The sequence below is a fragment of the Ammospiza nelsoni genome, chromosome 4, assembly GCF_027579445.1.
Source record: "Ammospiza nelsoni isolate bAmmNel1 chromosome 4, bAmmNel1.pri, whole genome shotgun sequence".
Taxonomy (NCBI): Eukaryota; Metazoa; Chordata; class Aves; order Passeriformes; family Passerellidae; genus Ammospiza; species Ammospiza nelsoni.
The window spans coordinates 20,756,153-20,782,405 of NC_080636.1; the positions used below are offsets into that span (position 1 = coordinate 20,756,153).

At 40.2% G+C, this 26,253-nt stretch overlaps 1 protein-coding gene across 4 annotated transcripts in view; it reads left to right on the top strand.

Annotated features, from left to right (window-relative positions):
* The first annotated feature begins 1,445 nt into the window (after nt 1-1,445).
* The window catches only part of SH3BP2 (SH3 domain binding protein 2), a 35,597-nt gene continuing 10,789 nt past the window's right edge, over nt 1,446-26,253 (top strand). For 2 of the 4 annotated variants that reach the window (XM_059471308.1, XM_059471309.1), the window contains exons 1-2: nt 19,861-20,062; nt 25,560-25,699. In XM_059471308.1, coding sequence (XP_059327291.1) covers nt 19,953-20,062; nt 25,560-25,699 — 250 coding nt within the window. In that variant the 5' untranslated portion in view covers nt 19,861-19,952. Of the gene's footprint in view, nt 1,599-7,870; nt 7,968-19,556; nt 19,620-19,860; nt 20,063-25,559; nt 25,700-26,253 lie in introns of those variants that run through there. The other 2 variants (XM_059471310.1, XM_059471311.1) reach the window with 2 other exon arrangements.

The window sequence follows — 26,253 nt, forward strand, 5'->3', positions numbered from 1 at the left end:
ACACAGGGCACACGGGGCAGTCAGTGCCTACACGGGCTTCCTGATGGACACAGGACACACGGGACAGTGCCTGTATGGGCTTCCTGATGGACACAGGACACTCGCAAAGGAATGTCACCGTTTGTAGCTATGCTATGCCCTCCTTTCTCCCTGCCCCTGGTGACTCCCAGGCAGGCACCCGCTGCCAGTCAGATAAAAGCCGCTGCCCAGCTCACGTCCTGTGGGGCTGCAGCTTCTGGAGGTGGTGGAGTCACGGTCCCGGAGGTGTTTAGGGGAAGACTACGCGGCCCTCAGAGCCCTGGTCTGGTTGACACGGTGGTGTTCGGTCACAGGTGTGACTGGACGGTCTGGATTCGGTGATGCTGTGCCAGCTGCAGAGACCCGAGCAGTGACGGCGGGCAGCGTTCAGCGTTCAGCACAGCCCCGCAGAGCCCCTCAGAGCCCGGCAGAGCCCCGGGAGGGGCGGCGCTCCCACGGGCGGTGCCGGCGGGGCGGGAGCGGGGGCGGGAGCGGAGGCCGGCCCGGCCCCGGCAGGTGAAGGAAGGGGCGGGCGCGGGGCGCGCTGCCCGTAGCGGGAATGAGCGGCCGGCGCGGCTGCCCGCGGAGCTGAGCGCCCTGTGCCGGCGGGAGCGGGGGCGCGAGGGATCCCCGGTGCCCGCGGCTCCCCCGTGCCCGCGGCTCCCGGCCCTCTTCCCGCCGCGGCGCTGCTGGAGGGCGCCGGGAAACTCCTCGGGTGAGTCACGGGAGCCTCGGGAAGCGCCGGGCCGGCCCCCGCCGAGCCCCGGAGCCGGGCGGGGAAAGGCGGCCCCCGGAGCCGCCGCCCGGGCTCCCCGGGGAGGTTCCCGCGGCTCTGGGGAACAGCGGGACGACACGAGGTGTGTTCAGCTCCACGGGTTGATGCCTTCGGTTCGGTGCCGCATTGCTGACTGCAGGTGGGAGGTGGGATGGAGGAAAGTCGTCGGTGTGAGTTCGCCCGTGGGGAGAGGAAAGGCTCTTCTGGACGCAGAAAAAAGGTGTAGTCGCTTTCCTTTGGGAAGGGATGAGTGAAAGAGCTGTATTGCCCACTTGTGTTGAGCTGTGGCTTTGGTGTTGAGTTGGGAGCACCAAGATTCATTTCCTAGCATGTTTCCAATGATAATGTATATATGTTAAAGGATGAGGCAAGACTTCTTAGCGTCCCTCTGCAGGTGTAGGTGCTGTGCCGCTGGGAGCAGTAGAGAGTGAGGACACATGGCCTGTGCTTATTTAATTTGTCAGCTTTTATCCCCAAGTGACCAGTGCAAATTGGATCTGCTAGCCCAAATGAGTTGAGATAGCGGATAAATGTTTCCCCTCCTACAGGGAAAGCCTGTCTGCTAAGACCATTTTCTGGTCCTGATGCTGACAAAGTACAGGTCAGTAGTGGGACTGAACCAGCCTTGTGCTGTGTCTAAATCCATCATTACAGGTGCAGTAGTTCCTGAGTGCATGCCACAGTCTCCTGCTGATGTGTACTTGGTCTGGCTGTGCATTGAAGCTTCCTCTTGGAAATTAGTTGCATTAAGCTGCTGTGTTTCTTACTACAAGAAGCAATTGTCCACTTCTTCTCTGCTCTAAGGGTTAGTATGTCACAGTTTATTATGAAATTTAGATCTGAATAATTTTACACCTCCTCTGTTTATTTTTGGTTGTATTTGTACAGGAAATATAGAGCCAAATCCTCTGTTGTTTATTTCCTTTATGTGCCTCTTTCACGCTTTAGACAAAAGCAGAATTAACTTGCTATTTTTCTTGTAGGCATAACACATTTCTTTCCCTTCCTGTTGCAGTATTTTATAGCCATCTTGGTGTTGCAGGAGAGCTGATTAATGGATACCACTTGCCAATATTCCATTATTGAGGAGTCAGTACTGGGTCAGCTTAGTGGTGGGTCAAATACTGCTTCCTATTTGTCATTTTCTTGTTTTAAAATCTCTCAGCTTTCCATGAACTTTTCCACAAAGCATGACAACTTCATGCTAAAAGGTTCAGAAAATAAAGAGCTTTTTAGAAAAAAGTGGTAAAGGAGGGAGATGCAGAGATGACAGTTCTGGAAAGGGTTAAAGGGTTTGAAGTTATCAAAGCAGTAAGAATGAACACACCAAGATAAGTTCTTGCAGAAACCTGGGCAGGGCTGTCTGAGCCAGAATTCCTGTGTTTGAGGCCAGTCTGATTCAGCTGACTGAATCTGTAAGCTCCTACAGACAGATGAACCCCTTGTACTTTGAAGGCCAGATTGCCAATCTAATATTGTTACTAAAAATTTTAGCTTGCCTACAAAAAATGCAAAATAGAGGCCGTGAAAAGTCTCCTTGTGTAATTTCTTAAATGCATGTGAAGCAGACTCCTTTGACAGAGAACCAAACATGGCAGCCACTCTGGTAATGATGCTTAGTGGAAATGCAAATGCCTTAAGAAGTGTTAACTTCTTTACAGCACCAAAACACATGCATGGGTGACCAAAAGGCACATACATATTTGTCATTTTACCTGCAGGAAAAGTGCCCCTGACACTCAAACCTGGTGGTTGCAGTGTTGCTCTTTGCCCCACAGCCCTTAGGTTGCTGGTGCATTTATTGCTCTGCATTACAAGGTTGCAGGAATAGAGAGGTGTGTGTGTTTTAACCTGACAACTCCGACCTTGTGTGGGTGCATCTCCCAGCCTGTTTGGCATGGGATGTCAGACCATGGGTAGATTTTACTTTTATCAGACTATTCAACAGCTTCCTAAGTTTGGAATGTGCAGCATTGTGCAAGCATTGTGTCCATTAATTGTTTCTGGCTTAAGCCCTGATCTTAAAAGTACTTGCAGATGTAAGTAACTCTGCGATTTGTAGACTTTTAGTTTGTGTTACTGAAGGATCAGGATCTTGGCTTGTTTGCTGCTTCTACTGGACCTTGCAGGAATGTTCATAGAAGCTCAGACTCTCAGTAGCTTTGATGAATAGTTCTGTCAGGAATGGTGAGGACTCCTGACAGCTACCAGGCAGCAGCCAGGATGAATTTGTTTTGTTTAGATTTAAAAATATTAGTTGATTCAATGATTCAGTGATTCTTCCATTATGTGTTTTGTCTTCTAATAGGTTTTTTTGTTTTGTTTTTTTAAATGGAAGGGAGAAAAGAACCTCTTTGATGTTTATTCCTCTCTCGTGTAGCTAAGCATTCTTCTGGCCTTTTTTTCTTTTTTTTAAGGTAATCTTACTCCATGAAGGATTTCCTCATAACATTTTTTCACTATTGCCTTGGAACCTGTACTGTAGTGGAGCAGTGCTGGGAAGGGAGTTTGGGAGTGTAGAAATCAGGGGGATTTAAGGCAGCCTCAAAGGTAATCTGAGGCTGACTCATTTCTGTAAATATAGTACTAAAAGGAAATTTGTATTTCTTACACTTATCACATGTACATATGTCACTGTCTGTTCCTCCAAAATTTATGAACCATTGCTAACTCTTGTTAATCAACACCCCTCTCCTCCTATCGACACTGCTTGCTTCATGCTGGAATGACTGAGTTATGCCTCTTGTGATATGTGGAAGGGAGAATTGAAGGCCCTGAAGTTTTGATCAGCATAACTACCCTGGGTATGGTAGCTAACTCTAGGAATTATTTATCATGGTTTATATTACATATTTTATATGTATCTCTGTTTTGCTTGTTTCCGATGACTAGACTAGAGCACGTGGCAGAGTTTCTCTACACTGTGCTTTTTAAGAGCAATATAGTGGCTACAGTATTTCTCCAAGATCTGTCTGAAGTTTTTTTTTTTATCTTGTCTCTTCTCCGTATGCTTCTATGTTGAAATTCTTATTTTTTCCTTACAAAGAAAGGGAATCCAAGAGTCTACATTTCATCTTACACATGCAGGAATTTGAAAACATTTTTTCTCGAGATAAGGGATTAATTTTAAGCAAGGCAATAGTTACAGGAGAATGCAGGGACATGAATTCCTATGGAAACAAACCTAAATGTTGTTCTCCCTCTCTTGCAGCATACCAGCATAACTGAAATAATCTATTTATTTTATTTTTGTGCCAGCTCATTTCCTATAATGACTGAGTCCTTATCTCTTCCAAGGTGGTTTTGTTGCAGTAGTTATGCATATCTGAATATCTTTGGCAGAAAGATACTTCAGGGTGATTTACAGTGCAGAGAAAGAATTACAATCACTCAGAAATCAATACTTGGCAATACTTTTGGCTTCAGCTCCTGCAGACTGGGATTTTAGGAGCAGAGAAGGGAACAGCTTGAGTGCCTATTGGGAGGATTCCTCTTGTGGCTTTTTGCTGTAGTCATGGGCTGGTTTAACCAGGCTAATTCAGGGACACCTAATGTGTAGCTAGGGCTCTTTCTGAAGTGCTTCTGACAAATCTTAATTTCATGGAAAGTGGACATTCTGGATCTGTCTCCTAAAACAGCTGTAAACAACTGAGCTAGATAGATGGTGTGAAATAAATAAGTGTAAAATTGAGCAAAATTTAGGAATAGCTGCTTGCTGAATTTTGTTGCTGGATTAACTTTCATGTCTGTAGTTGCCCTGAGGTAGGGGAAGTACACTTTTGCTTCCTTACTATCTTTTCTTTCTAGAAAAGCCACAGGTAAAACTTCCAGTAGTCCAGGGAACACTTGTTTTCATCTTCTTGATGTTTGCAAATTCTCACTGTTCAGCTGGTTATGGTTAAAGCTTTCTGGATTTTTATTTTCTTTATGCAAAGTAATAACAGCAACTGACAACCTGTACATCATTAATCATGTATGGTCAGAATCACTTCCATCCTAATGGAACAGTAGGTACATTTGAATCCTTAGATCTCTTCTGTCTTCTAGAAAACGTATGTGTCTCTAATTCCAATGTTGCTCTTCAAGTGTTCATTTGGCAAAGAAGGAACTTCCCAATTCAAACTGGTTTTATATCCTTATGCTTTTTAAAGGTAAACACTTTGCTCCTAGTTAAACTTTGCTCTATGACTCTGCTGTAACTTAGAAAAACACAAAATTTGGTTTGGTCATGGTTCACCATTTCCTTTTATCTCTTAGGGCAGGAATACAGGAGTTTTGGGGTTCTTTTCTTTATATTTTGACTGACTGATTTATGTAGGGGATGCTCCTATATATGGTAGTGTGTGAGCACTTAAGGTTGCCTTTGTTAATTCCTGACTATTCCTCATTACTCAAAGTGGATTTAGTTGCCTACAGAGACTTTCACTCTCTTATTAAGCATTTAGAAAAATTAGTAACTACACATACATTCAAGGTCACTTCATGAAAACTTTGGAGTGCTCCATGTAAACAGATTAGGGTTTCTGTTGCTTGATGTAGTAGACATTGCAACTAAATTTTGTTAATTTGTACAATATCTTGACATGTGCATGCACAAAGGACTTGTGTAAAACTCTTCTTTGAAATTCTTGATTCTTTCAGTGCAGGGACTGTATTGCAATCCCCAAACAGGAAAATTCTTGAGCATGTTTAACCAAGACTCTTATTTTGTTATCCCTTCAGCTTCGCTAAATAAATGAGTGCTAGGAGAAAGTCAGATTTCTGCCTTTAATCATGAACTCTCTTGTAAGGACTCTTCAAACAGGAAATCTTTCATGCCAGATGTTTTCCTCTGAATATGAAAATGGAATTTCTATTGGAGCTCATATGGGAGCAACAATTGAGTGAAGTATCAATCTTCATTTAAAAAAAAATCTGGTCGCTATGCTGAGTACTATTTAACCTCTTTTGGGGAGTACAAAATCCCTGAAATTTTAAAATTTCTGTTGTTGCTGGCAGAAGCACTGCACAAATATGCAAAGGTCATGAATGAGGTACCTAGGGAGAAGACAATATCTGTGTTTTAAGCAAGCATTTATTATTCTTTTTCCTCTTATGTGCCTGTACCGTATGTTTAAGCCTTTCCTCTAATGGGATGGATAGCATGCAACAGAAAAGAACCAGAAACTAAAATCCCTCATCCTTGTAGCTAGGGCCTGAAAAGAAGCAGAGGAGAAGCAGTAATATGTACACCAAAAATTTACTTAAATATGCAGTTCTGAGAGGTGGCTGTTAGTGTTTTGTGTTCTTATTAATCTCCTGTCTTAACTGATTTGTCATTTTTCATCACCTGGCTTAAGCCTGGTTACCAAGTTCCATTTAAGTGGTTAGTCCCAACTTGCTGTAGGAAAACAACCTGCATTTGGAGTTGGAATGATTCCTCATTCTTGCTTCTGGCAGGACTTGGAAAGAAAGGGCTGGGAGGCAGTGGCACCAGTGTGCATGTCTGGAACTGCTGCTGCCTCAGAGATCTTTTTGTCCAAGTGTTGACAAAAGAGAGAGGATGGGAGGTGTGCTGCAAGACTCATCATGAAAGGTGATTTGTGCATAATAGACATGACTAAAGGCAAAAGATTTCTCATTTTGAGGTGTAGCCAAGTAAATGAGAGAAGAGCAAATTGTAGAAGGAATTAGGAGAATTTAGTATCCCTAAGCTTTGTACTTGTATGGTCAAGGAAATGAAACAAAACTGTACTGGGTGGTGGAAATAGAGCTGCATGAATGGGTTCTCTCTCTTAAAGGACAAGAAAATTAGTTTAGATTGGACTTCAGTGCACTCAGCTCCATTGTTGTTCAGTGTAAATATACTTTCTCATTGTTCAGGTTAACTGCATCTTTTGGTGTAATTCTGCTGTAAAAGATGGAAATAAGGTCAGATCTAGTTTAGCTGGCAGTATTCCTATTTAGGTGAACCATGAACCTGTGCTGTGCAACTTAATAATTAATTATCAAAAAAAAGCAAAGCTTTTCAATGCTCTTCATATGAAATGACTGCTTCATCTTTTATTATCATTGAGTTTTTTATTTAAAGATATGTAAAGTGAAAAACAGGAACCCTTGGAGAAGGGAAATCTGAGTTAACATGTCAGTTCCCACTTCCATCTTCAGTTCTTCCCCAGACAAATAAGCTCCCTACTCTCCGGCAGAGCTTTACTCTGCTGAAATCAGTCACTGAGATGACTTTATCTTTACTAATGCAGCACTTCAGGGCAACATCTCAGATCCTGAAATATATTTTAATAAGTGTAAAAGCATGTTTTACTAATTTTCATTTTTAATGTGATAACAGCTTAGTAATGAAAAAGGAAGAAGAGAAGTGGAAGTAGAGTGTCGTGAATACCTGGGTCTTGTCTGGTGAAACATATTTTGTAAGACAAAAAAATAGTGGTTTTGTAGGAAGCTTTGTTTCCTTGTTCTAATTTTAGCTTAAGCTACTGTAGTGGTAGACATTAATCATCATTCTGGAAACAGTAGTTTTTGCAAATGAAGATTTTAAAAAATATTCATAGAATTAGCAGTTAGATTTTTTTTTTTATTGGTGGTTTCTTTCAATATCTTCATGTTAATCTTATTGCAAGTCAAAATATCTTCGAAATGGTCCTTCATCTCATGTTTTATTAGCTCTTACATGATTCTACAAGACTTAAAATACTTCTAAACCTCAGCTTGGGTGACTGACAATTTCTCTATTGGTGTATTTGTTAAACTTGTTAAAATTCTACTATGAAGTAAAAAGTTTTGGTTTAAATTCCACCTCAAACTCTACCCAGTTCCCCTTAACTTCATCAGAAGTTGCATGTGTCCAAGTGCTGAGATTGGTGTTGAAACCAGACCATGGTTACCCTTCAGAGCTCGTTCCTGCACCAAGCAGCAGAGGCTTATATTATTAGTCTCTAATCTTGTGGCTGCCCTAAACTAAACTACTGAAAACTAAAAAGAGTACTACTACTACTAAACTAAAAAGAGTAAATCATTACCTTGATGTTGCTTAAGAGTAATTCTATTACAACACATCACATAATTGTTTGTTTCTCCTAGACCAAGCTGGAGCTCTGAAGAGACTTTGGTTCAATGCGTGAGGACTGCAGGACAGTTATTTCCTCAAGTGGAGCATCTCTTATCTCAGACTGCTGTGGTATGGCTGACTACTGGCTTTGCTTTTCATGAAGTGTAATGTCTCCTAAACCTTTTACACAGACCTGTGGTCACACTGTTTTCACCAAGCACGTGTGCTGAAGCCAGCTTCTGGTATTTCCTTATACTAATAAAACTGTACACCTTAGACCCCTAAACTCATGTAAGAACTCCCCATCTTTTCTTCTATTCTGATTTGTACCTATTCCTGGAAGGATTAGCTTTTTTTTTCCTATTTTTTTTCCTGACAATGATGTAAAGAGAAATTTAGCAGAAAGAAACCTGGACTATGAGCCTACAGGTCCTACTGGCAGATGAAAAGCTTATAATTAGCTAATTCAAAACTGATTTGTACGTTTAACTAATCAAAATAAGGTACTTTGAACTATGTTTGGGTGAAAAAGTGACCTGACTGGAACAACTGCTGAGCATCTGCAGCTGTTAATTTCCATTAATCAGCCAGGCTTAAACATTCAAGCTTTCCACTGTAATTTTTCAGTCAGTTAATCAGACTCCACTGTGGTGCCAGGTAGGCATGTTTCCAAAGCACTGTGCATTTTAAGTGAGTAAAGTGGGATTTGTTTATACAGGCTTTGTACGTGTTGTGCGGGGAAAACCAATTTCTGCCGTCCAAGTGGGTGTACCACATACAGGAGCATGGGACAATTATTCCTCTGCAATCTCTGCTTGGTGTCTAGGAAAGAATCCTTACCTTCAGTATGTAACTGGAGACTTGGACTAGGTGAATATACTTATCAGAATGCTGACCAGAAAGGCTTTTCTGAGAAGAAAAAACACCCATTGCAGGAGGGGCACACAAGTCTTGCTACAGGATTTGTAGTTTTCTTCCTCCTAAAGACCTGGAAATAGAAAACCACCTTGAAAAAATAAAATGAGGTTATATACAACAGAGTTGTCATCCTGGGTTTAGGAGAGCCCAAACAAATAATATGATGATGCATAGTCTGGCACAAATGTATTCCACTCCCACCATCCATAAGCTTGTGTGGTATTCTTACTCAGGAGTAAATTAAGCATGGCAGACTGCTGGGATTATGCTGGATAAATACTTGCTGTGTGACTGCACTGGGGAAGCATGGGAAATCTGGAAGGGAAAGAGGAATATTTTAAATGTACTCTTCATGTTTAAACTAGGAGAACAGAGTTGGATAGCCAAACTATTCTCTAGCCACATAGAGGAAATTGCTGTATTTGTGGGAAGCTGTTATGGGAAGAACTCACAGTGAAATTCTTTTTTCCTTCGATACTCAAAGCCTTAGTGAGTCATCTGTCTCCTGTCTTCTTCCCCCCCCCCCCCCCCCCCCAAAAAAGAAAAAAGGAAAGGAAAAAGCCCTTATTTCTGTCCCTTGGCAAGTGGCACAGCTGTTGTGAAGAAGGTTTTAGTTCAGAATGCCACTGACTCAAGTGCCTGAAGAGGCCAAATGAAGCCTCGTCAAAGGGATGTGTGGATGTGTTGAATCTCACATCTTTTGCTTTGAGGTGCAGATAAGCTTTCTCACAATGATGGAAACAACACTGATAAGGTGGCATACCATGTTTGCAAATGTACACATTGCTAGATGATCCCAAAGTGATTAAATCTGGAAGCTGTCTCTCATATTGGCATGGTGCCTGCTGTGCCTGTGCTGCCAGGCTGTTTCTCCATGGCTGCATGATATCCCCATTCCTTCAATGGTCCTAGTTGTGTTTGGTGGCTCCTCTGCTTCCTTCACTGGTTCCTAGAGGAATGAGAGGACTGCCAGGAGCAGAAGGATGTGGCGGTGGGAGAGAAAGGTGTCAGTGCTGCTGCACTTGCACTCGCGGATTTGGCTCCCCAGCAGAATTGGGTTGGCAGGTGGCAAGGGCTTAGTGACAAGTCTGTTAATTACTAAAGATGTACTAATTGCTGTTCTAATGGGCTACAAGAGTGTCATGGTATTTAATAATTACTGGGTAGTAGGAAGCTCTCTGCTGGGCAATTGAGCTGAGAGATGAGTCTCCTCCTCTCCTGGGTTGGAGGTGTTGTTCCAAGGAATGTGTCAATCAGTTGATTGACAGGTTTTGCTTATTGGGAGGAAGACAAGCAGAAGGGATTTGCAGCAGTGTCTTTGCTGTGAAATCTAGCAAACACAAGTCTTTTTGGTTGAAACTCTTAGTTTGGCAACTTTACACAACTCCCTTCCTTCCTGGAGCGTTCTCTTCCATTTTAGATAGCAGGAAATGTATTAATTAGATGCTTCTAATTAATCCTTGTTTCTGTGCCTGCACCATTTCTATCTTTCTAGTGAACATACTGAGTAATTTGCCTGCCACGTGTTATTCATACTCTGTAATTTTTACAGCCCTTAGGAGATGAAGCCTTAGCAGAATTTTGCTCTAAATGTGCTTGCTGGTCTGTGCTAATTGAGGTGGTGTGTGGAAGAAACACACCTGGCACATGAATCAGGAGTTTGAAGTGTCATTCTTAGAGAAACAGAAGTTGTCAGGAACCTGTCTCCCCACAGTCCTTAGTAGCATTGGGCAGACTTCCTTTTCCTTAGTTTCTTATTGCTGGAATTTTAGGGTTTTGAGCAACTTGGAGGCAAAGACCAAATATAAACTTGGCCTGATAGTCAGGCTTTAGTCCACATGAAAAGCTACTATAAACCTGATGTGATCCTAATATTCCTGTGTTAGGAGGATAAACTGTATCACTATTTGCTATTTAGCCCTAGTGCCCTATGGTCTGATGAGTTTATGTTGCACATTTCAGCAAAATGGTCTAGAAAAAGAGGGAGGTTGTATTAGAATGAAAGGCTTGATGATAGTGTTCTGTAGAACAGTCAAAATGTCAAATGAATGGGGAGTCTTGGGGAATAGATTCCTTGTGATCTCTAATGGAACAATTTAATCTCCAGCAAAGTGGAATGAAAAATAATGAAGAAAAACAATACAGCATTCCAAAGAGGCAAAGAAAGTGAGGTTTAAAATTCCAAGGTATACAATAGGTAGGAAGAATCTTCAACAATTCTCTTGTCCTTGCTGATTAAAGGATTGATTTTCCACATTCAGTTAAACTATAACTAGTGCAGGCTTTGCACTTGATTTTACCCTGCCAGCTGCTGGTTCTTGGGTAGACTGCTCAGGAGAGGAAGTGGCACTGGAGCAATGGCTCTGACCCACAATGATTTTGTCATTATATCAATCTTTGTTAATCTGTGATGATGCCAAATTTAGAAAATTTTCATAAAATTCTGTAGACAAATTTTTTTCAAGTATGTAATGGAATAATTGTAGTTTGAAGTGTTGGGGTTGTTAGATTTTGATCTGTTGGAGATGTCAGAAATTCGAAATTAGCTCTGTTGTGTCTTGGAAATGTATTTCATTGATATAGTGTCTTCCTAATTAAAAATAAGTGACTGGAATGCATGAAAGATTGTCACATGAGTTCTGGAAGAAGAGGAGGCTTTTTGAGCAGAGAGTCCAAAAACACTCTGTCCAGAAAGTTTGGACACTTTTAATGCTTTTTGGTACACCTCCAAAGCTGAGAGCTCTTTTTATGGCTGTAGAGATAAACAATTAACAAAGTGCAGCTGCACTTTGATAGAGTTATTATGTGCAGGTTTTTAGAGGATGTTAAGTGGATCAATCTGTATGATTTTATACACTAAATAAAATACCATAAATAGCATTAAATATTTTTAAATGTGCAGAAAGGGTGTTTTCCTCCTGTAAAGTTCAGCTTTTGTAGATCTTTTATTTTGCAGTAACAGTAATGCCCACAGCTGAATCAATCATCTGTGATGTTGTTTGGCTTGGGTCTAGATGAACTCTTCTGTTTACTATACAAAGATGTCAGGTTTGATTACTTAGGTTGGCACAGGACCAATCCCACTGACCTAAATTTCTGAATTTCCTTTGTGCAAGGGAAATCCACTCTTCATTGTGGACAAGAAGTGATTTGTATTTAGAATGCCTTAAGAATATCTGGGATGTGTATAGCAGGAAGAGATTCTGTAAACTGCAAAAGCTTTTGCTGGAAATGTTATATGCTCCATATAAATTCTGTGTAGGACCAAAACCTGGAAATGAAAGAATGCTATACAGACCCCCTGGACATGATGACCTGAGAGCTCCAGGCAGTGCATAAATGTAAGATTTTGGGGGTTGTGAAGGAGCCCTTCTGTCATAACCAGGTCATCTCTGTAAAGAGTCTGGCTGCACTGTTTTGAGAGAGCTTTTCCAGGAAACTATAAAAGAGAATGGTGCACAAAAGCAATGTATTCTTTGTAGCTCATCCTGCCAAGAATAGGACTGCTGACATTCATAACACATGCCATTCCTTTAAGAACTGTAGATATATTTATTTCTATATATGTGTGTGTGTGTCTTTTCAGTCTGTAATAAAGAAAAGTTAGTTTCAGTGGTGAAAAGTCAGTGAGGCCAGGGATCAGACAAATGACCTTTGGACCATCTTTGTGACCATGAGAATGGAAAGAATGGGCAGTGCTGTAAGATGCTTGAGAAAGAGAAATTACTTATTTCTAAATTCTGTGATAGGATAGGTTAATGTGATGCCCAGAAGCATCTTCAAATTAAAAAAGTAGAGGCAATATTCTAATTAGACTGTAGAGTGGATGTCAAAGATTCCAGGCTCCTGCTAGATTCAAACTTTGTCTGTAATAATTTTTAAAAGTGTTGATGGAAAGGAAATTGAACTGTCTTTTAAAATGTGATCCCATTTACAAACTCTTTTTTTAGCTCCCTTAATGGGTCAATAGGAATGGCTGTATGGAGTCAGATCCAAGGAGAGCTTGCAGATGAGTGTAAGAACTTGGCACAGATAGAGAATATTCTTCTAGCCTAAGAATTTGCACCTCAGGGGCTTATTGGAGTAATTTTGAAGTGCCAGAGACTGAGGTCTTGGAATCTGAGATGGATTTCTGTATTTCCAGTTTTTCAATCACTGTGTGAGATTGTGAGATGTGTTACAGTGCTTTATTTTTCTTTTCCTTTGTTTTCCTTCTTTGAAATATTAACAATTTCCAATCTAGGAAAGGTTGTGATTCACATGTGCAGTACCATTGCATCCATTCCCATTATATGCAGTGTTCTCAAGTCCTCTCTCCAGAATGAAGAAATTGTACTCTTACAAACACCTTTATAAGGTTTGTGTCTTGACATACAGAACAGGTTTGAAAAGGAGCTGATTTGAGAAGAGCTACATGACATCAAGATCAGATGCAAGTAAGAATCTAGAATTTGGGTTTTAGATCCTTGCCTTTGGGCTATCTTACTGTCAGGGTTTCATTATTTTCATAATATTATGCTGGGGGTTTGTACCTATTTAGAAGCCTTGCTGCAAACTTGTGGCACCATGGCAGTAATATGTCTGATTAGGCAAACTAGTTTGTGGTGTAAAATATCACTGTTGTTCTTCATGTCTTATGAAATACTGCATATCAATGTCTTCTGTGCTTGAAAATAGCCCTGAGTGAGCTCACATTTGAGTGCAGTTCTACAACTCTGGAGATTTGAGTCAATCTCAGGCTAATCCTTGCTGTTGGAGTTCATTTAAACAAGCTTTAGGGGGAATGAATTTCTTTCTTTTTAGTCATCCTTCTGAAGGAAGTAGTGATTTCCATAAAGAAATTATAATAGAAAAGGTCGTTGTCCAAATTGTCTTGTAAAAGTAGCTCATTGGATGAGATTATACATTTTTATGGTTATTTTATGTGATATGAATTGACTGTTCCCTCTCATGTCCTCCAGGTTAAAATTGGTTTTGTACTGTTGTCTTTCTGGAGTAGCTTTACAGTGTACCTTTGTTTCAATTTTAAAATCTTCACTTAAAATCCCAACTAGACATGATGTTTATAATTTAATTAATCTGTTGTAGAAAGTAAGCATGAGCTTACAGAGTTTCTTCTTTCTGGTGCTTGTAAAAAAAAAAAACCAAAGGTAATAAGTGACGAAATACACGGTAGCCTTAAACTCTGGTTATTGTAAACCGTGTCCTTACCAGTTTCAGTCCTTTGATCCAGTGTTTTGTGTCAGTGGTAAGATACTTATGCTTTACCACATCCTCTGAAGAAGTTCATATTGGCATTTAAAACAAAGAATCCATGTTTCTGGTGCACCTACTTACCTGCATGAGGCTTGGAGCACAAGGAGCTTCAAAGCTGCTGGAGGTGGGGACAGTCCATTAGTAACACAACCCAGCTGGACCTTCTCATTCTATAAATCACACTTGCATGGTTATTAGCTTATTTGGATATTCTGGTTCGTAGTCAGAGTTTCCAACTCTGAGAACAGCAGACTGTGAGATGCTTCACTGCATAATTATTTAAAACCTGGCACCACCTACTCTGTTGTACAGCAGTATGGTACAGAGAGTCTTTGCAGTTACTGTGTCTTTAAGTTGGATCCAAAGTCTCTATACAGCAAAACAAAAATAGAAAAATCTTTGTTTTGGTTTGTTTTGTTTTTTCAGGGTCTAGCAGAAGTTGAGCTTCCTCTTTGGTGCTGGCTGCAGCCATTTGCTTGAAGAGGTATATTTGCTTAACTATAAGGTTCCTGCAGCCACCAGGAGAGGGAAACACAGGCTTGAAGGACTCACAGATGACATGAACAAATGCTTCCTCTAAACCAGGCCTTGCTGCATTTGTTTAGGATTCAGTTAGTAGCTTGTTATTGGGGTCAGTGTTTTTATGAATTTACTCACTGCATTTTTTGTTGATAGACACTCAAAAGGGCGTTATAAGCTCTATGTAGTTTTGTTGGTTTTAATATCCAAGTGCAGGAATGTTTTAAAATTGCTTATGTTCAGTAATTTTATTGTTGATTTGCATCAACAATACTCTTATTAGCTGTAGTAGTCTTGGGTCTCAGTTACATTAGTCTTGTATAAGCGCAGTATACAATGAACTCATGGATGTTGTATATCTTGCCAAAATGCCTTAGTATCAGAAAAAATTAAATCTCTTTTCTTCTTTTTTTTTCCTTTTGGACACTTGATGTACTTTAAATCAATATAAGTAAGATTCTAGGAAAGCAGAAAAAATATTTCCTAACAACAGACTTAACTTAATATGGCAAGATATCTGCTGGTTAATTGTACCTGTCGGAAGTGCTTTAAAATCACTACTAAATATTTGACCCCTTCCTATGCATTTCTAAAAGCCTTTAGTTAGATGTTGCTTTTACTAAAGTTCAGTGGTTCACCAGCTAAAATGCTTAAAACTGTTTTGACATCTAGACAGAAATTATTTTAGCATCCAACAGTTCTTCCTAATTTATCAGTTTTGAGTATCTTAGTGATAGAATTGTGTGCAGTTAATCACAAACCAGCCTAGCAGTAAAATTGTTGGAACTGAAAATTTCTGCCAAGGAAATGTCTTGTGGAAATTCCCACTTTCAGTATCTATGTGTCTTTGGGGAAACTCCCTTTGCAGCTGTCTTCAGGAATAGGATCTTAACAATCACATTTGTTCTTCTGTTAGTTAGATAATTTTTTTAACCTATGCTCTATTTTAAATTGTTCTACAAGCACTGCTGAAAGAGCAGTTAATCACAGCCACAGTGGCATTTACAGTCTTTTGTCTGAGGACCTTGTATATAAATAGCAGTTAAAAGGAACAAAGAATGTGTTCATCTATTTTCAATAGTAAGTGGAAATGGAGTGTTGGTAATGTATTGAAATTTATATAAAAAATAAGCAAAAGGCAGCAAATTATCTTTGGGAGTGCCTTCCACTGTAAGTGTTGTTTATACCAAATGTTATCAGTGTGATCTGACTGGCACAGACTTGACCCAGTTAACTCCCTGGGGTTTTGAGGGGCCTTTGGATTCAGTAGAAATCTGTGAAACTTGAAAAGCTACGCATAACAAAATTGCCAACATCTAAAATTATGCTGGAACAGCTGCACTGATCTTAATTCAATCCTTATTTCATAGAACCATTTAGGGTGGAGAAGACCTCTAAGATCATTGAGTCTTAACTTTCAGTCTAGCACCAACATCTGTTCACCACTAAACCATGTCCCAGGTGCCACATCCACATTCCTTAAACACCTCCAGGTATGGTGACTCCACCACTTCCCTGGGTATCCCATTCCAATGCTTGACAACCCTTTCTGTGAAGAATATTTTCCAGATATCCAACCTAACTCTCCCCTGGCCCAACTTGGGGCTGTTTCCTCCCATCCTGTTCCTTGGTACCTGGGAGAGGAGACCAACCCTCACCTGGCTGTGACCTCCTGGAAGGGAATGGAGCCAGTGAGGTCTCCTGAGCCTCCTTTTCTGCAGGCTGAGCAACCCCAGCTCCCTCAGCTGCTCCCCACAGGACTGGTGCTCCAGACCCTTCCCCAGCTCCATTGCCCTTCTCTGGACACACTCCAGCCCCCCACTGTCTTTCTGGAAGTGAGGAGCCCATTCATATAAAGTCTTGCATTATTTTTCAAGGCTGGCTGGTGTAAGCGAATCTGTTAAATAATGATGTTCTTATATTGAGAGATTGCAGATGGTTCTTGTCTTCCAGCTGCTGAATCTAACTTGCTTTTTTGGAAGGTATCCATAAGCAGCAAGTACTTTGTGGCTGTACTTTGATTTGTGGACATTTGAGCAATATATGACATTAACTGTATCCCAAAATCAAAATGATGCTATCATCTTCTAGGATGTGTGCCAAACTGTTTGATGAAACAATCATGAAAAGTTACAACTTTGTTTTAAAATTGATATGCTCATTCTCTGAGATATGGCTTTTCATTGCAGACTGGTGCTGGCTGGCATTTTTTTAACGTTCCAAGCCAACAATATGTGTGTAGATGTTCACAACCTAAGAGCTGCTGGGGTGGGTATAAGTAGAAACTTGGAAGCTTTTAAGTGTTCACTGGATATATATTCTATTGAATATATATTATCAATACTTCAGTTACCTATTTTAAGTATATGTAACAAATAAGTAAAAATATTATTAGGACTTCATGTCCTCTGAAGTAAGCTGAAGGAAGGGATGATGGTGGAAATTTAAAGTATAGGAGTTCTTTTGACAGTGAAAGAGGATTTTTGGAAGTTGTGGCCTCATGCCTTCTCCTTGTTGCTGACTTATCTTTATTAAAAAAAGATAATAATGCAGTTCACCCAGCAGAAGCAATTCTGATGGATGGTTGTTTGTATTTTCACAAGATTGCCTTACTTAATCAATGAAGGATTCAGTAATTTACACTTGCTCTTCTATAATCTGCAGTTGTGAAGCTATTTCCACTGCCATCTAGAAACTTGAGACTAAACTAGTTTGGTAGAATTAATAAAATAATAAAACTTCTAATAATCTACTCCTGACTCAAACTTAGGGCACATTCTGTTCATCCCTTACTTTCTTAATGCCTTATTATACTGTGGACCTCTGTAGAAATAATGTATGAAACCTTACATTATTCTGAGTGGAACTTAACCACTGAGCTGACTTGCTGCAGTTGACAGAAAGTGTTTTTCATGCTATTTTAATATTTTTAGTACTTTGTTGATTTTTTGTGCCTTGCCTGTTGCTGTGCTTTTCTTGTGCTGCTTTTATTTGCAGTCCATTCTTGCAGTTTCCTGTAAATTTGTCAGCAAGAGGAAGTGCTCCTGCTGCAGACAGAGCTCAGCCCTGTGGTGAGACCCTGTGGTGAGTTTACCACAGTGAGGACAGCGTTCTGCCAGCTGTGTGTGCCCCCACATCCCATTAACTAATGACTGCTAGGATTGCTTTGGGCTGCCAGCAAGAGCTACTCCTGACAATGCCAGGGAAGACTGGCTGATTTCCTCAGCAGCCCTGCTGGAGTGAAATCCAAGTGTTGGTTTCAGATGCTTTGGTTCTTCCTTTAAGGCTGAGTGATAACTTATAAAAAAAACGGAATATCTCTTTTGGAGTGAAATTCTTCCCTAGGATAGCTTGGTGCAAGGCTGCTTCTCATCACTGATTTCATGGGGACAAATGAAGATTAATCTGAAAACCTTATACCAAAGGTCCATGCATAATAGAATTTTGCTTTGTGAAGGAGGATATATTTAAAACTCTTTCACTTCCCTGGCAGAATGGCAATCAAATCCATAAAGTTTTCATGTCTTTTCAGATTCCTTATTTGCAATTTTGAAGTACAGGCCTTCTGGTGAATGTTTGGTCCAGAAAGCTAAACTGAATCTAAACCTTGTTGTTGTTCCTTGGTGGAACACCTGCTCTTGTGTGTGTGAAGTGTCTTCTGTTCTGATTCTGGGAACATCTTGATAGTGTTGGAAATCACCAGAGAAGTCGAAATGGGATCTTGGAACTTGAAATGAAGAATTCTGCTGCATTTCTGAGTACTGAAATGAAGACAGAGAGAGCACAGCATGAGAAAGGTTAGAGGGGAGAAGCAGTACCTCAGGAACACTTGTTGGATGAAGGAGGCATGGTTTAATGAGACTGCTGGAGCCAAAGAACATGGTACTAGTAGTTGTGGAGCTTGGAGGGGAAAACCAGGAGTGAGGTGTGTCACATCAGAAAGGGGAAAGAGGAACTGAAGGGTTTTTTCCAGTGTTGCATATGCTCAACTGCTGTCATTCTAAATCTATTTTTTTACTAAGTTAGAGAAACAGCTTGCAAAGATGCTAATGCAGATTTAGCAGAGTATGCTTAGATAACAGAACTGAGGGAGGAAAGACAGATTTAGGGCAGTGTGCCTTAAATGGGTAACTGATACTGTAACAAATAAAGTAAGTGAATTTAATTCACAAACCACTGAGCTTAGTCCTCTGTAATTACTTTGTGTGACAAATCTGTCAAGCCACTGAGACAACTGGGTATTGATCCTTATTGAAGAGGGATCTTGTGTTCTGATATGTGAATCCTTTTGGCTCACAACAGGTGTGTGGATTTAAGATTCAGTTTTCCTTCCCATAGAGCCTGGCAATGGAAGGGGTGCAAATGGGTGCCCTGTGGTGAGAGCTGTTTTTCTAACCCGTACAGCTGTGAGCAGTATCTAAAATATTACTTTCTTTTGTGCTTTGACTGTTGGGTCATTTACAAAAAGAGATGTTGTATGGAGCTTCTTCCTTCTATTTTGGGATACCGATTCATGTCCGCTTCCCCAAAAATATGTGAAGTAATCCTTGCCTGACATAATTATATATGTTTCATCCATCACTCTGAAATTTGCTAGTTGATTTTGTCTTGTTCAAACTTTTGAACCTGGAGTGTTTTTAAATTTGGACAAATCAGTGAAACACTTGAACCCTTTTAAGAACTCCAGATGAAAATAAGTGTAAAACAATGACATTTATTCATTATCAGTTGGTAATACTTGTGAGCAATTGTTCACTCTTGAATTTGGATTTTATTGTCTCTTGTGGTTTGTGTAGCATTAACTGTACAGGCAAGACTTGCTCTAAAGCATGTCTATGCTGCAGAATTTTTCAGGATGGCTATTTTGATTGTCTAGGGTTGAAGAAGAAAAGACAAGCTCCAGCTGTGGGGGAGAAAACAGATTAAATACTTACAGTTCTGTGGGGCAGTGCAAGTACCTGAGGCACAGGCTCTTCAGGAGCACAGGCAGCGTTTCTGAGCCGTCCCTGCCAGTGTGGGAGCTGGAGCACACTGAGAGAAAAAAGGACAACTTTCTTTTTCTCCCCTAGGAAAGTGGTTGATTGAAAGGTGAGTGGGAAGAAAGCGAGTGCTGGAAAATCCCCTCTGCCCTGTATCTCGATGCCTGCCAGGCGTTTGAGCTGTGTGGGAATTGATTTATAACCTCTCTGGGAAGCTGGGAAATCTGACAAAGAGCGCTGCCACTGACAGCGGGGGAACAGGAAGTGACAAAGGAAACAAGTCATTGCCTCGGCGTCACTTTTGGCCACAGAGCGCTGCAGATGCACCCGCGCTTGGGCCAGGGCTGCTTTTCCTTCTGTGCTTTGGGCAGACGGCAGCTACAGCTGTGGCTTCCAACCTGGGATCCCCCAGAGGTGGGAGCAGCGCAGGGATGTTCCTGCCATGCCTGAGAGGGGTCAGAAGTTGTTGATGGCTTTGTCATCCCAAAGGAAACAATCGCTCGGTGGAACCGGCTGCAGAAAAACCATGTGTCGGCCGGACAAGGGCTCCAGGTTAGTGCTTTTGTGGCTTGTGTTCCTGTCATCTTGTCTCCTTCAGGTCGAGAGCAGACTGAAACTAAGAGTAGAATATGGTATCTGAGCTAAAATACCTTTAGCTGAACTAAAACACTTTAACTCATGCAGAAGATTAAATGATAAAGAATTGGAGTGGGAAGAGATTAGTTGGGTATTGGTTGAAAACTTGTCAGAAAAGAAAAGCAAGTTGAAGCAAGTTAAAGAGAGTAAATTTAGCTACACAGTGTATCTCAGGCTTATTTCTCCATTCCCTTTGTCTTGAAAGATTTTTTTTTACTTCAGTGTTTGTACTGTGCTATTAATCTTTCTGAGAGAGTATTGTGAAAGGGGCTGTTAGAAGTATTAAGAAATGGAATGTGTAACCAAAAAAAGTAGGAGAGATATGGAAAAGTATTTCAGAAGTATTGGAGAATGGTTAATAAATAGACAAGAGACCTGATAATTCTGCAGAAAGCAGTTTTAAGAACAGATGGTAAATGTTTAAATGCTTGAATCAGAGAAATCATTCTAACTCAGAATTGCTGAGAGCATATAGGGGAAACTTTTCATGTTCTGCAGTGTGTATTGCTGCCTCATTTTTGGTAAAGCCTGGATACTTCAGTCACCCTCTGCATGATTTGAAGAATATATTCATTTCTGTAAGTTATCTATTATGTATGTCATGTTATTTGGAAGTTATTTATTCAGAAGTAAACTAGCATCTGGCTTAGCTGGGCTTTACTTCCACATAAAACTTAAGGACTAGAGGTTATGAGATTACAGTTGTAAAAGTTTTCAGATGTAGATGGCATAGAGAGCATTGTTACAAATTCAGATCGGGTTTACTTTCTGTACTGCAACTTTGGAGGCTATTTTTTTGGTTTTTTCCAGCATGACCACCAGGGCCAGATCATAAATATTATTATAACAAGTGAGAACTTTTAAAACAACTATTGGCAGCTGTAGTCTCAGAGAAGAGAGTAATATTTTTTTGCCTATATTCTGCAAGATGTGGAGATAATCACATCTGCCATATATTCTGCTGAAGTTAAGCAAGAACTGAGGGCTCTTCCAGGATGCAATCCTTAATTGAATCAACTTGTATTTGCTTTAATTGGGATGAATGCCAATAGCTCTTAGGGCCAAGAGGGGTAAGTGTTCTTCTACAATGTAATCCAGATTTTTAACCTGGCAGAATTTTACTTTTACTCATGGAGGGACTTTCAGCCTATAAAGTTATGCCCTAGCCTTCACTCTGGCTGTTCTCTATCCACTGAGTGAGGGATAGATTACAATTGCTTCACAGATGTATACATTTATCTAAAACACGATAACAGAAGTCTGCTATCCATTCAGAGTTTCAGCTTGGTAGCAGTACTATGATTCAGAAAACACTTCTGCATCTGAGTGGCCCTGTCTTGGTTATGAGAAGAAGAAGTGCGTGAATTCACTTTTATTCATGCTGTTTAACTTTCAGGGTACTTTGAAATAAAAACTGGCTCATTGTGATAGTGTTTGAGAAAAGTATACTGATGCGATAGACTTGGGCTGACTTTACTGACACATGAGCAATACACTGCAATTTGGTTTGGTTTTCAGTCTGGTGGACCAGTTTGTATATAAGAAGCAGTTACAATAGTGATTATATAAGCTCTGTATCATGCTCCAGAGTGTTGATTGCACCATTCTGTCTTACCAAAAGCACCCTTGAACGATGAAGCACATCCTAGAAACTGCTGTTCTACTCTCTCCTGCTTCACTGCAGAGCCTTTCATCTCCCTCCCAGGCATAGAATTGTCACAGGGATCACCTGAGAAACAAAGTGATGCAAGACCTTTCCCTGACTGCTGCCATCCTCTTCTTGTTCAGAGGGTTCCATTCAATGGGGGAGAAGATTAATTCAATAGCCACGTGCAGTGGGTTTGGGACTTGGTGGAAAAACTGATTAAAAAATTTAAAAATATGCCTCTAGTTCCTTGGTGAGTGAGAAGAGAAATAAAGTGTGTAGCTATTACTAGAATCTTTTACCAGACAATGCATGTGGGATGTTGCCTTCTGTTTGTGACAGAGGATCAGTGTCAGAAGGAGCTTTGGCTGCACTGAGTGAGGCCTTTCTGTTAATTTGGTTGTCAGCCCTGTGGAAGAGGCTCTCCAATGCACCAGAGGTGAAAATCTGTAACTGGGGCTTTGGCTTGTAGTGTAAGAATGTGACTGCATAAGAAACAAGTGGGAAATGTCCCTCTGTTCTCAGTAATGCCAAAGTTAACAGTGACTTCAGTGACTGCTGTGGCACCTACCTGGTAATGCAGCATCCATCTGTTCTTGATGTAATCTGTTAAATAAGTTACAACAGGAATATCAAGAGTTGAAGGAACCGTTCAGTGAGCTAAAGGCCACCATACTATAGATGCTAAAACCACAAAAATCTTTGAGCTTCCATTTTTTCCTTCTCTTCCACCCCTACAATGAAGATTCTGAAGTTAGATTTGTGTTGACAGCTTTCTCCCAGCAGTGGGATGCAAAATAGCAACATCTGTCCTTACAGAACTGTTTTCTACAGTCAAGAAAAGAAGAAAAATCAGATTAGGTCTAGAGTCAAAGTAGTTAAATGCATTTTAGCAGCATAAGTGAAAGATTTCATCTCAGAATATTGAAGTCTTCCCTAAGTGTCTGCCATGTTCCTGCAAATGAAAGTGCTTGAGGAGTGTACAGATATGATGAGGAGTGTTATAAGCCACACTGAAATCCAGATAATAGGTTTAGCTGCCTCTAAATCTGTTGAAAAGCCTGGTGCATTAGATGGGCTCTTTAGTTCATGTAATCTGTACTTGATGTCATGGATTTCAGCTGTGTCTCTTTTTACTCACTTCTTTTATTCACTTAGCTGGGCTGGGGAAGTTCCACGTTTTGGTCTCTGTTTTCAGGACTGTTTTATAGTAAGTAGCCAAAAATAAGAAATTTTTGTGAAAAGGGGAAGCAGAACCTGATACTCGGCTGTCCTTTCCTGTCAGGTAAATCCCATAGTCTGCACACTGTAAAAATGGATTAATTTTTTTTTCTCTGTTTCCATAGTTTTCTTTCCTGTCTGCCTTAAGATCTGTTTTTTAAGGTAGAGGAGATAATGCCCATCCAGACATGCTTTAGTGAGTAGTCTGACTGGTGCACTCCCCTATAGAAGGCAAACATGACCAGTACAAATATTTCTGCTTTCTGTATTTACCTAGGGTGCCATATACTTATTGCCAGTGTTTGACTTTGGCTTCCTAGAAATTTCAACTCACTGGTTGTTTTGGATAACTTCTCTGAGACATTGAACTCTGCCTCTTCTGATAGGTTTTCAGCCTACATACAGAACACTGAAAGAGTTTCATACCATGCACTGGGTGCTTCAGTCCTTTCTTTTGTTCTTTGTAGTAAAGATACAGAGGATTGGAGGACCTAAGATGAACATGAAACTCTTGGATGGCATTGAGACTAATGTTGGAAAAGTAGCATCAGAATATAATCATCTGAATGAAAAGGTTTCATTTTTACTTAGTCTATTTTCTGAATGTAACTAGAAACAGACTGAAGTAACTTAAATTAAGTTCTAATGGTTAAACACTGTTGTGTGTATTCTTAAAAGAATAAGCCCAGTTGCCTTTGCAATCCTCATTTCAAGGAAATCACTCTTAGCAGTGCTCATGTGGTTTGGTGTCAGCAGCCAGCTGGGTAACACTCTCCTTTTCCCTCACTTCAACTGTTCTGCAAGATGTGGAGAAATAATTTGAAGGATTTAGGGGGGCAGGGGGAATGTTAGCTTCTGCTACTATTTTTTTATTTTTATTCTTAAAAGCTTAAAATACATGAGTAGCTCCTTTTTGGACACATTGCTGTTGCTAGAAATTTTGTTGTGGAGGAGGAGGAGGAAATAACTCAGCTTGGAAAGATCTCAGTCATTTAATAAGAGCAGGGAGGAAACAGCAGAAGGAAGGACACAGCTGAGTAGAACAAAAGCAACTTACTTTTTGGTGAGCAGGAAGGTCCAGGGGGAAAATTGGGATACCATGGTGTCTTGACACGTCTGCTATGGGAGCCTTTTAGGGCCTTGGATCCCATCTTCTCTGACTGTATCTGCTTCATAATACTGGAGACCAAAACCTAATTAATGTGGTTAAATCTTCTCGACTGCCTAGAGAATTTAATTTAGTTTAAACTCTCCTGGTAGAAATTGCTAGGAATTTCTCCCCTTTTCCACACATGCATCATCCCCAAACAGCAAACAGATCTAAATCCTAAACTGATCCTAAATGCAAGATCCATTCACTTGCATTTCTGTTTTCCCTAACCCATACAATGGATACACACTTTGCTGTTGCACCTCAACAAATCTGAAACACTTCCTTATTCTTTTCAGAATGGAAAAAGCAGTTTTAGGTTGGAGGGGCAAGTGCTTGGGTAGGGTGTTGTGCTGAGGCTCTTGGGTTCTATGCTGAGCCTCACAATTTACATCCCTTACTATCCCTTTTGGGAAAAGGAGAAATGAAGAAGATCCATTTAATTTCAGTCATGCTCTGAAAGTTTTTCAGTTCTAAACCATCATTCATTTATCAGAAACTAATTAACTGGAACTTCATTAGTTTGCCTTTCACCTTTACCTACACCTGATGGTAACAGATCCTTTTATGTCTAGGTCAAAATTCCATTCTATCCACATGTGATTTCTTTTCCCCATGACACAGTAGGATTTTTAGCCTGGTTCTGTTAGTAGTTGAAGAAAGAAAGGGCTCATCATGATATATCAGAATAAGTTTCTACCTCAGAAACGAATCTATTTGGTTTAAGATGACAGCAGAAAGAGTGCTAACTGCAGAGATGCTTGGTGGAGGATTACATAAATAATTGATATATAAATCAAATGGAAGCCTGCAGGAATCTGAGAGTACCTTCATTTGCACAGTATGCTGTCACATGTAACAAACAGTATGAGATTATATACTAATCCTTTTAGTTAAAGAATTAAGAGTTAAAGAATAAAACATGTAAATATCTGGAGTAAGTAGTATTGGATGCTGCAGTTACTAAACCTTGACTTGATTCCCTTGTTGCACAGACAATGACATTTTCTGTATATACGTGTGTCATGTGGCACTTGGGAGAAGAAACCAATTTTATTTCCAGTCACCTGCCTGATTAAGCCTTGCAGTGTTATCTGGAGAATTTTTAAAACATAACCACTTAAGCAACATTTACTAAGCACTTTTCCTTTGTTTCAACAACTGTCAATCACTTTTGAGAGCTGTATAAAAATAAATCGGGGCTTTTTGCACCACGTTTTTTTATACATTACAAAGTTCCTGGAATCTTTGAACACCCTGTCTGTGTTACATTCTTGAGTGCTGAACCACATTAGTTGTTTGGAAAGCTTGTTTAAGGAAACAAGCTTTGCTTCTCAGTACTCATTCCTTAAAGTAAATCTGAGTTTTAAACTGTTTTTAATTATTCTAAATTGCAGAATGATGGCCTCGCAGGAGCAGGTCTGGCCAGTTCCAATGAAGGCAATTGGAGCACAAAACCTTCTGACAATGCCTGGAGGAGTCACCAAGTCAGGGTATCTTCATAAAAAAGGAGGCACCCAGCTGCAGATCCTCAAGTGTAAGTTGAATGAGGTATTAACTAAATTAAATGTTTTAAATGCTTGCCTCTGGGCCCAGTAACAGATTTTGTGTTAGCAGACTGTTGAAGCTGTTTTTCCACTTTGTATTGGAATACAATTTTACTGGAATATATATATGAAAGACTCCTATTGAAAGATTTTCCTTTAATTGCTTTGCAACTTTAAATCATAGATAATATATGTTGTGGTTGATTTTATTTTGCTTGTTTAGTTCTCTTGTCAAGTCCTTCACAAGTAAGATTTTCAAGACAAACAGATTCCCAGGATATGTATGTTTTCTGAAAGAAACTCGTACTCAGCTTTTTTTTTTTCCAGTTGGTTATTCTGTACTGGAAAAAATATTCCCATCTCCCACTGCTGTTGTGAAATGGAAATTTTCTCACTGCCAACATTGGGCTGTACTTAATAACAGTAATTTCTTCTGAAATCAGTGTTTATTTACATGGGGAAAAGTTCATATTTTGGGTTTATATATATGCTATTCATTTGGTATCCCTGTTTATACTGAAATGATGCTTATATAGTTAAGGAC